General features: G+C 44.1%; 1 protein-coding gene across 5 annotated transcripts in view; it reads right to left on the bottom strand.

Moving 5' to 3' along the window:
• Window positions 1-652: 652 nt before the first annotated feature.
• MID2 (midline 2) overlaps window positions 653-11,953 on the bottom strand; it is a 195,834-nt gene continuing 184,533 nt past the window's right edge. For 3 of the 5 annotated variants that reach the window (XM_042479153.1, XM_042479156.1, XM_042479155.1), the window contains one exon: window positions 5,745-10,633. In XM_042479153.1, the coding sequence (XP_042335087.1) occupies window positions 10,231-10,633 (403 nt within the window). In that variant the 3' untranslated portion in view covers window positions 5,745-10,230. Of the gene's footprint in view, window positions 4,467-5,744; window positions 10,634-11,953 lie in introns of those variants that run through there. The other 2 variants (XR_006105011.1, XM_042479154.1) reach the window with 2 other exon arrangements.

Genomic DNA, 11,953 nt, shown 5'->3' with positions numbered 1-11,953 from the left:
AAGGATGTTGGATGCTAGGGAAGAGGATACACAAAGGGAATGAGCTGTTGTCTTCTTGCCTTGCTTGTAAGCATCCAGCTGCTTGCAGGAGTCCCAGATCATTCCCAACCTACTGTAAAGAAGCTCTTGCCTGAGGAATGAATAAGGTCTGTGAATTTATAAGTAGCTGAGAACTTCACTCCTACGTGTTTTTCTCTTCTGTCTTGTTCTGGGAAAATGGTTACCTGTGCTTTCCCTCTTCCTTAGCAAGCATGTCTAGCTTGTCTTGCCTCTAGCATCTGCAAAGCTCCTGGATATCTGTGTCTCATCTCTTTCTGAATAGCAGTTGATGTCTTCCATGCTAAGTCCTGATAACTCAGTTCTTCCCTTCCATATGTTTTGGATTACAACTTCCACTGTCCCCAGGCAGCATACTCAGAGTATATCTAGGATGCTGCAGTATTTGTTGTGCACAGGACTGAGAGTGGAAAGCAGAGATGCAGGGCCTGAGGCAACAGTAACAGAGAAGCAGAGCATCTGGATCAGGAGGGATAATAGTTCTACCATATTCTTCTAAGGTTAGCAATGCATCTGGAATGCTGCCTCCAGTGCAGAGCTCCATACTTTCAGGGAGCCATTGAGAAGATGATGACCAAGGATGTGAAGAGGCAGGGCCCAAACAATATTTGGGGGACCTAGTACATCATAGGCCTGTTTCCGACACTGATACATAATACCTCATCTTATATGTACAATATCAGCTGTGGAGAAAAATGGACTAATTCTAAAAATACTGCTATGTATTACATTTACTGAAAGATACTCACCATAACAATATAATAACAACACCCAGTCTGAAAACCTACAGGTCTAAATAGAGCTTAAATAGCTACATAGTTGTAAGCCCTGTTTCTTTATTAACCATACAGATTTGCCAACAATTTTGTAAGTTTTTGCCATTAATAACAAGATTCCCATGTCAATGTTTTCAGTTTTTTTTTAATTCTAATGGACCAAAATGGACACAAACATTTGACCAATTCACTTGGGGACTGAAATCTTGTACAAAACTGGCAGAGGCCAAAGTTTTGCCCATGTACATACCTGGTATCTTGGCTGCTGGGCAAGAAGGAAGTAGCCTGGCAGTGGCATGAAGGATTATGGCCAACCAGTGGCTGTTGGGGTCAGGCTGTTCTGGGCATCGGCTGTTGTGCTGCCAGCAAACCTATGAATGCCAAGAGTGATACCACAATCTCTGCTTTTGTGTAAAGCCCCAACAGGATTTGGCCTGAATGCTTTATTATTATTTTTCTCCTGCCCCTTTTCACTGCAAAATCATGAATTAATGTTACACCAATTTCTCTTGTAAGTTGACGCTCAGCAGACAAGATGGTTGGGTGGCTTAACAATTCTTGCTCTGTTGTGGAATGCCTGCAGTTTCTGTTGAGTGCTTGCTTGCTGAAACCTTTCTCAGCTTGCAATCACAGGCAGTGTACTAAAACATCTGTATGTCTTTGCCACTTCATTGAAAATGGGTTGCTCTTGCTTCTTATAAATCTCATATAGGAATGTACATGGAGATAGCTTATAATTTTTTACTGAAGTAGGACATTTCACAGGTTTGGATTCTTTGGGGGGGAGGCATCATTACCACTGAAGTAAGCAGTCTGCCTGATAGGCCTGTGGTTCAGATTTTAACCCATCATTACTGTTAAACGCCTTGTATAGAACCAAGCTGAGCAGGAAAAGTGTCACACTAAGGCTTGCATTGCTAGATTTGCATAAAATGCTCCATTTGTTAAGAATTACATCTTGCTCTGCCTATTTTGCATTGCCCAACCTGCTCTTAGCTCCATCCACTGCTTAAATGTGGCCTCAGAAACTCTTCCCAAATAGTAATTCAGCCCTTCGGCCAAAATGTCCATCACCCCTGCTTTAAAAAAAAAAGTGAACCTGAGACCTTTCACAAACCAAGCCTGCTCTTTATAACTTAAGCAAGCAGCTTGCCAATTGCTCACAAATCATTCAGCATTTGGCCTGAATTCAAAACACACCAGGTGCCTCTCATACGCAGGGGAGGCTGTTGTCGAATGTACCTCCATTGGTTCACTGGAGGATCGTGACCTACTAGGCCTTTAGCATACCACAACAGCTGTTAATTGCTAAAACATGATCTCTCATGAGCTCAAAGTCACGATAAGAACAAGTACTCTGTTCCCAGAGCAGAATCTGGACAGGCTGCATGAGCTAAATCATTCATGTCAAATGGCTGGACTGCCTGGATTGCAGACCTTGCCAGGAAGGACTGCTAAAGAATAAAGTCAAGGCACGCTGTACCTGGGAAGCTGGATCTAAAGACCTGAGCTGAACCAGAGAGCATCTAATATATCTTCCAGCTGTCTCAATTTGGCAGGGAAAATCCAAATTAATCCTTTACCATTTCATTTTTCAACTGCTTTTAAAATGTCTCAGTTTTTCACTCCTCCCACTTCATCTCTTTGTTTTCAGATCACTTCAGTTGCTACAAACTGAGTTTAAAATGCAAAATTCGTATGCACTCAATTAACTCAGCAAAGGTGAATGGAAAGAGGGAATCTTGCCCTTCCCAGTAGACTGAAGCAAAAGCAAACAGCTTCTGCAGCCTTTCCTAACTGGCCTGTTCTTCCTCATTAATAACTGTTGCCATCATAACCACACACTGTTTTTTGGCCACACTATCCTCTGACCGCATGTCCTAACTGGCACAGGGATAGTTGGAGGGACACATCCAAGTCTGGCTGTAACTGCTTATTTCAACATGCCCTATTCTGCATTGCCCAGGGAACTCCTTGAATGGGGTGATGCTCAGCTTAATAGGTAGCATTTGGGGGTCACATTTGGTTGATAAAGACCATAAATGTGAATTACAAAAGTTATGAGATTGTAAATCCTGTTTACGATGTCATAAATACTAAACAGGGTGCCAGTTGTTGTTATTGTTGTTGAATTCTTTGGGGTCTTCAGTCAATGAACTGGAGTCTAACTCCAAGGGTGATAACAGGCAGGTCATACAATTTCTCCAGTCCATTGCCGAGGCTGTACAAGTTGTTCCCAAATTGTCACCAGGTTTTAATCCAATTTTTTAAATGTATCTCTATAGTTTGGGTCCACTTCCTGCAACACTCCCTTTTAAAAGCCTGCCAAATGGAAAGGAAAAAGAAATAAACTGAAATCTGACCCATCCTTAGCAATGAATACAATCATAGGTAGAAGGCTTATACAGTATTGATTCAGAACATTGGTTATCTAGCACAGAACTGTTTTATGCTGACTGGCAGAGTTTCAGATTAAGGGTCTTTCTCTAGCCCTGTTTTGAAATACTGCGGAGTGAACCAGGGACCTTTTGCAGTCAGAGCAGGTGCTCTATAGCTGAGCTCTGATCCTGATCCTTAATCCTATTGCTATAAAAGATACTGTTCACAGTGCTAGGCATGAGGCTAGGAACCTCCGAAAGTAATGGATAACCTCTGAGCATGTGCAGAATGTATTTAGCTCTATATTGAATAGCCTCTAACCCCCAAACGGAGGTAAGGGGGGCAGTTTCAGCATGGGAAAAATCCTGATGCTGTATCTTAAATTTTTGGAAGAAAGTTTAGCTTAATGTATAAGCTTTGGCGGAAGGGTGGGGAAGCTTAAGAAAAAAGCAACTAAGAGCCATGGTAAAAGTATATGAAATTATGCATGGCGTCAATAAAAGTGCCATTGGTAAATGCCATTGGTAGCTCCAAGCAGAGTAGATCCACCGAAGAAATGCAAATTCCATTGAAGCAATGGGGCTACTCTAGTTGGAATGAAAAGGAGGATTTAGATTAAAAGGAGAGGGAGACGTTTTCTTCTGTTGCTCATAATCCTAGAACTGGGGTCACCCATTAAAGATGAAAGGCAGGAGATTCAGGACGGATAGAAGGAAATATTTCTTCACACAGCACAGTTTCACTCAAGTTGGCAGGCATTGCTATATATCAAGTTGTGATGTCTGCAAACTTGAAAAGCTTTAAAGTTTTTGGGGGGAGAGGCGGTGGTGGATTAAACAACATCAGGAGGGTGGGACTACCAATGGCTACTTGTCAGAATGGGAATTTATAACCCTATACAGTTCAGAAGCTGTATGTCTGGTGGGATATCATTTATGAGGAAATAAGCCAGAAGATACCATTTTGCTCATGATCCAGCATACATCTTCTTATTTCCTTCTGAAATATCTCAAAATAGTCCTCTATCGTTCTTTCCCTCTACCTGCTCTTCCAGCCACACAGGAAAGGCTGAACTCTCTCCTTCTTTCTTCCAACGTTCCATTCCAAATGACTGGATCAGGTCCATCTTTGCTCTTGTTCTGAGTTCATTGCCTACAAGCTGCTTTTAAAAGGCTGTGGATTCATTCCAATAAGAGCAGCTGCTATGCAATCCTTAACCCCAGCTCTTAGATGAATGTTTCATGGGAGAAAGCCCTGAGCGAAGGCACAGAGAAAGAAATGTTTAATTTTACAGTGTTGGTTTGCACCATATGTTTTCTGCCTTATAAATATTTTACAAACTTATGTTCAGGCAGGCTCAAGCTGCATCAGAGCAACTCATTTTCCCACGATGGCACGGGCACCATATCTCCTTCTCTGCCAGTCAAAGTTGCATTACAGATGAAAAGGGGAGGAAAGGGCTATGGCTTCTTCACATGGCCATGGTCCAAGGGATGACTGCATGATTTGGGAATGCCATCCTAGAATACTGAGTTGGCTGAGCTGGGCTGGCTCAGAGGACCACCTGCTTTCCCTAATTCCAGCATAGCTGGATCCTGTAAGCAAGGCAAACAAAATTTCCAGAATTCCCAAACCAGCTGTAGTCATCTCCCCCAAAAGAGTAACATTTTTAGGTTCTGTACCCCCTCCCCCCCCAAAAAAAACCCAACTGTCTGAGAAGCTACTTTTGCCTAGAAGATGGAGGTGCTGCCAGGCCTTACTTTGGTCCTTTTTGATGACATCTTCTCCGTTAGCTAGACTTGGTGGGCCTTTTGTCTGATCCAAAAGAGATCTTTTTTTAAAGGGGGCAGACAGAGAGACCACCTGCACCTGTAACAAGAATGGTGTTCAGAAATCCCCTTTACAGCCCCCAGAGACCAAGGCTTCCAGTGATGGCAGAATTGAGCAAGCACCAACACTAGTCCCTATTCCTTTTGAACAAAAGCCCAAAAGATGGAATTTCCACAACTCTTTTACCACTGGGGCTTCTGGAAGTCGATGTCCAAAACCTTTGGACAGCCAAAGGTTCCCTGCTCCTGGCCCAGTCCATGTGTCTCCCATCACATTTTTCAATGTAAGTGGGTGGACATTGGGACCCTCTTAATATCTGAGTACAGACAGGGATGCTCTCCACCTGGTCAGGCAGGTTGTTTGTCTAGCTAGCACCTATTATTGTCCACTCTGACTGGCAGGAGAAATGCAGGATCTCAAACAAGGAAGAGTCACCACATTTAAAGCTGGTGGTCAACCATCCCAAAGCTGCTTTACCACCAAAATGGGAGTGGGAGGAGAAAAATGCTGGATGTACAAATATGTTTTGCTTTCAGAAAATGCCAAGAGCCTACTGGCAAAGGTGAAAGAAATGGCAATTTCACACTTAACAGTGTCTAGTCTCAGGTCTGACCTTTATCATTTCATGATGTGGGGGATGTTTGTGTCAGAAATTCAACTAGGCAGGTTAACCAGATACTTGATTCCACACAGACACATCTGGAATGTATACATATATATTATATTTTTATGTATATATATTTATATATTTATATATACACATTAACAAAGAAGTTGCAAAACCGATTATGATACACAGGGAAAAAAAGTTTGACAGGTTTCACGGTAACTAAAAGCTCACCACATCCCCAAAATTGGATATAATGCAGTTAGTATGATACAAACAACCCGACATGGCTTTGGAGGGGGGGGGGTTCATGAAGAACCAACGCATGTTTTCAGAGGGAAGAGTAACTCCACAAGAGTTTCCACTGAGGCTCTTTTCCCTCGTCGATCTCTTCAAAATAAGATGGGGAGAAGAATCTTATAACTGCAGGCAACTTGGGAGAACTCCTCATTTAACACCAGTCTCTTTCTGCTGACTAGATGACTTACTAAGGGCTGCGCTACAAATTGCTTGATCCCCTGGGGGTGAGTCATTTCCCTGAAGTGGCATCCCATAGTTCTGTTTGGCACATGGAAGCTCAACATAAGATGGGGACATAACACCATACGGTTGAGACACGGGAGTTTGTCTCAAATGAAGAATCCCTTCACACCAGGAGGTGTTTCTCCACTGGGGCTTTCCCTGTTGAGAGGTTGGCACATATTGCTAGGGGGGAAGCGTTTACCAGGGACAAATCGACCTCCTATATGGACCAACTTGGTGCCCTCTAAACAGACTGGGATTATTATTATTATTATTATAGAAAATCACTCAGCAGCATGAGCTACACTGTCTGTGGAAGATGGTTGTTGTCGTCTAACACACAAGGGCTGGGAAAGCTAACAGGCTGGGACAGTGGGGTAAAAGGCCACAGAGGGGACGTTTGGCAAACTAAATATAGTTACAATGGGTAGAGCTTTAATAACAAGTACCTAGGTGGCAATGGTCATTTCCTCCATCAAATTACTAGTTGAGAACATGAGAGTGGCTTGTATGCTAGCAACCAAAGACAAGAAAATAAACATTTTGTGCTAACCGGACCACAGCTGTAAGCATCACCATCCAGCCATAACCAGATGTTGCCTCTTCCCTTCCACTGCTGTAGGAATGACTTTAATCAGTGCCACTTTATCTTGCATAAAGGCATTAAGCATCACATTGAAATGGCCCTTGTGCTCAAAGAGCTCTTGAAATCTCTTTCATTCTTGTGCCACCAGATGTGATGGACTATGACTCCTCAAATTCTCCCAGTCAGTATAGCCTGCTAGGAGATTCCGATAGCTGGAATCCATCACATCTGGCACCCGGCTAGAGCCAAGTCTGAGATAAGAAATGTTACATAGCCTTCCAACCCACAATAATGCTACCAAGGATACAGGGAACAAGTCCATTTTTTCCGTGCAACCCTAGCCAGCAACAGCCTAAATCCTATTCTTAGTCCCACTAAAGAAAATCCAATGAATCAACTGGATTTACCTATTTGCTAATTCATTCTTGAAGAACTGAGTCAATAGGTCTACTCTAGTTGGGACTAACCAACAGGATTTCAGCTTAAAGAGAGTAAACATCCAAGTTAGGATGTTACAATTGGGCCCTCTAAGAGAAAGAGGGGGGGGGGGGGGGGAGGCAGTGAAAAAATCCCCAACAAGTACCAGGGGATAACTTACTGGCTTGGGCTGGCTTGGACTCTGTGGTCAATTTCTTGTGTGGCTGGCCCATGATGTCTCCAAGTGCCGAGTCTCTTTCTTTTCCAAATACACACAATACAGTACTTTCCCAGCCTGTAACAAAGAAGCTAGCCTCTGCTTGCAGCTGCAGCCTTTTGTTTTTAATAAAACAGCAAGCCCCTGAAAGCTTCTGAATTACACACACACACACACAAAAAAAAAAAAAAAAAAAAAGGGGGGGTACATTGTGCTGGGGAAAGTCTTTGGCTTTTTCTGATCTGCTGTCCCTGCAAGGATCTATCATCACCCTGGTGCTATGAGCAAAGGTAATTCCAAGTAGATGAAAAAACACTACTCATTGCAACAATGGCAGCAGCCACCTCTCTGCATGACTGCTCTACTACCCCATTTGCTTTGCATGTGAACTGAAACTGGCAGAGATCTGCAACTGGATGCTCCATACACACGCACACACCATTTCCTTGGGGTGCATCAACTCCTTCACAACTGAGAGCCCCAAAGGAAGACCAAGTGCTGCCCAAGAGCAGCAGCGTGGACTGCATGATGTGACAGGTGAAGGCAGCAGGAGGACAGCCTGTTAACAACAGGAACTCAGCATGAACGGCTGACAGCTGGAACTGGAGCTCCTTCAACAGCAGAGGGACAACAGGGCTGTGCAAAATAGCTCAGACAGGTCATAAAGGGTGATGCCAGGACACCATCTCTGGACTGGCTCTAGCCTTTAGAACAGCACAAGCTTCAGATGCAGCAGCCCTGCCTATTGGAAGACTGTGTTGTGTGCATGGGGATTTTTGGCCCAATATGTTTAGAACTACAACACTCTCCCCACTACACTCCCCTGGCCTCTTTTTCTTCTGGACCCTGCATTGCCTGGAACTCCTTTTCTGATAAATCAGCAACTATTGCTGATATTCCATAACAGCCTCCCCAAACAAGTGTCTTCCGTATGTTTTGCAGATCCTGTTGGCTGGCCCTGATATCAACACAACAAGGCAACTAGCTTTGGGCTGTTCTAAAGATTTCTTGGCTCTTCCATCCATTTGTCTTTGGAGTCCAAAAGCCATACGATGACACCTGCTGTCATCAACATTAGGGATCACCAGCAAGCCTGCTTCATCCTAGTGTGAGTTTTCTGTGGGGAGTTACTGCACAGCAAATGGCCGGTACCAAGATACTGGTTATATCCAAATACAAAGAATGGAAGTTGACATTTCAGCCTCTCCCATTAGGTAACAAGTTGACAAGCAACTCACTGGTCTCCAGTGTGCAATAAATGTTTCCTATCCTCACACTTCATGCTTAGGAGCTGTTTGGAGATTCCATTTCCCTTTCTGGAAAACCTCCCTGAGAAAGTAAATTGAACTCAAATAGGAAAACTCCTTTGTAATTGCATTTGTGCACCAGACAGAAAAGGGCCAATCCTTTCCATTACAAAAACCAGATATGTTACAGTAGTCATAACCCTCGAGACAGCCACTGCTTCACTCATTTTTGGACCAGATGCATTTCTTGTGGTGCCCCCTAAGCAATAGAGTTTTCTTTTTTTTTTAATGCCATGTAAACATGCATGTGAAGTCTGACAGGCCAAGGCTTTCAAGCATATGCACTTCATTTCACAAGAGTGCTCTGCAGATGTTGTCTCTGCACATTTAAACTATGTGTGGAGGAAAAAACAAGACTGAACCAAACGATCCCACTCCAAACATTGTATGCTCCATCAGTTCTGCTCCTTCCAGTATTTGCAGAATATCTGCAATTTGCATCTGCTGCTGATTATGTGTGAGCTCCTGCTGGCAGACATTGCATTGCACGTGAAGAAGCTGGTGCAGGCAGAGCTGGTAGGGGCATGCATGCTGGTGGACATGCAGTGGCATCTTGCTCCTCTTCCCTGCCAGTGGTGTGGTGAAGCCAGGGCCTGCATGGCAGGGGGTTGGACTGGATGGCCCTTGTGGTCTCTTCCAACTCTACAATTCTATGATTCTATAAAGGAACATTTTGAGCAGTGGAAATGGCAATGTCATGTGCCACCCTGCTCAGGTTTCCCTGTCCTCTCTGAGCTTCCCTGAAATCCTAAGAGAAGCGGGGGGGGGGGGGGGGGTGCATAGGGAAATGGATTTTCCCCAGTAACAATGTATTCTTATGAACTATCACTGTCGTATTTTCAGATGGCTTAGTCTTGATTGGGCAGCTAAGGGCATTCATAAAAGGTCTGTTTGTGTTGGAGATAAAAATGGCTAGATCAACAGGGCTGTCTGCATGGAGGGGTTGGGTCAGGGGGGATGAGGGTTGGCTATTGGGACTGTTGTAATGAGTGCCTGAACTTCAAAATGTACCACTACACCACTTCTCCACACACAGTGAAAATGTGTAGAGGACTAAAAAAAGACCCATGCATATGACTGTTTGCTATGATGTGAGACAGTCCTGTATTTTCTAGGCAGTTCTGTCTCAAAATGGCAGGTTGGACCATTACAAGGTCCACTGAGAACTTATACATATGGTTTATCTCCCTCCCACATAGTAGAAAACTCTCCACGTTAATAACTCCCTGGCAGCTCCGAGGGACTGACCTCCCCCACTCCCTGCCATGACACCCCTTTTCCCACCAGGAAATGGACAAGACATGCCAATTCCATCTGAGAAAATTCAGTAGTGCTAACAGAATAAAAATAAAAATAAAAATTTTAGTCCATGATAACAACCCCTATCCACACACACTCACTCACACTCACACTCTCCTCTGACGGCTGTGCCACAGAAGGTTGAGTTTTCCTTGGGACACGAAGCCAGCCAGATGTGGCAAGTCACTGTCGAGCATCACCAGACAGGAAGAGAAAGGGGATTCCCTTACCCCTCAATGACAAGTTTTCATTCCTGATACATAAGGGGACTCTTGTGGTCTGCAGTTGCATTCTTGCTGCTCAGGGTAGTCTATAAAGTCCGGAGCAGGCAAACCCGAGACAATCATTAAAGATTTGTTCCAAATGGTGAAGGTGGGGCAGACAGGCAGGATGAAAGAAATCTCAAATGTATGGAGGTGGAGGGAGTTGGCTGGATCATAGAAGGAGAGGATGTTGTTGTCATAGTCCAGGAGAATGCCCAGGCGCTTCATCTGGGGGTGAACGTCCACTAGCATCTCCTTGTTGTTATGCCGCACTACAAAGTTGTTGTTGCAACGAGAGAAGACCCAGGAGGAGGAGTTCTTGCCAATCCACTCATTCTTGGGGGCTGATTTGTAGGCAATGCCAATAGCATACCTAGAGAAATGGGAAAAAACAAGAGTTATCTTCAGGAGAATGGACTGAACAAAATGAACTAATCTGAAGCAATTGGAGTTATGAGGCTAAGGGCTGGACTTCCTCCAGGAAGCTCAGAGTTCAAATATCCATTCAGCCACAACACCCACTGAGTTTAGGTTAGTCATTATCACTTTCCCCTTAACTTACCTCACTGGGTTGCTGTGCGGAAGATAAGGGAGAAGGGGAAATATGTGTGCCACCTTAGGTTTCTCAAAGGAAGGAACACAAATGTAGAGGATAATGAAGTGCTTCTTTTACTGTCCCTGCCTTTGCAAGTGTTACATGTGGTTACAGGTGTCAGAGCCTATTTGGTGATGGCATTTCACTGGATTGTGGGATGCTCTTCCCAAAGAGGTTGTCCTGGTGGCCACCTTAATATCATTTTGGCGACAGGCAAAGGCCTTTCTATTTTCTCAAGCCCTATAAATCCCCTGTGCATTGTTTTTAAATCCTGCTTAAATGCTTCTTTTTAATTCCATTGACTGTTTTTCTATTGCTTACAGTGTATGGTGGCATTTTGAAGTTCTTGTGCTAGTGTTTTACTACAACGTTTGGTATGCTGCTCTGAGAACTCAATGAACAAGTCACATAATCAAAAGACTAATTCGTAAGTAGTTCTCTTGCAACAAAAAGTAATGGTCCCCCACCCCAGGATTCTGTTGATAATCTAAGTGTGAAGCTATGTGAGACCTTTTGTTAAACAGGTTAGCGCATGAGTCAGATTTTAACACTGGTAGGGATTGAAATATATTATGACTCACTTTGAGCCTTTAGGGCCAGCTCTAAACCAAAATTAACATTCAACCACCACACCAAGATTGAGTGACAGCGACATTGCAACGCCCCTAATAGTTGGAAAAAAATGTAACTAAGGGCTGGCATCGAGTTTGAAGTGGCTTGCTGGCTATGAAGCTATCAGGCAAGCTTCCCCCACAAAACTGAGCGGTGAGCTTTGTGAAGAGGGAGACAAAGGAAGGCTGGATGCTGGCTCAGAGAAAGGCAATTCGACTGGGAGACTGTGCAGGGGCTGAGGACGTTCAGTAGCAATAGCTGGAAGCTGCAGGTCCCTGCTGTGCTTTGATCAATGCATTTCAGTGTGACACATGCCCGAGGCTTGCTTTGAATCACAGTCATACCCCAGCTCAATTATATGTGCCTGTCCTCCCTGTAGCGCCAACTGAATGGTTGGCTGTTTGTGTACCTGGAAGAGTACATACGAGTGTGTGCCATTCCTGCTGCCACCATGGGTTTTGAAATTAGGCCCATCAGCAAAAATGG

Source organism: Sceloporus undulatus, chromosome 7 (assembly GCF_019175285.1).
Source record: "Sceloporus undulatus isolate JIND9_A2432 ecotype Alabama chromosome 7, SceUnd_v1.1, whole genome shotgun sequence".
Taxonomy (NCBI): domain Eukaryota; kingdom Metazoa; phylum Chordata; class Lepidosauria; order Squamata; family Phrynosomatidae; genus Sceloporus; species Sceloporus undulatus.
This window is presented reverse-complemented; position numbering and strand designations above follow the sequence as displayed.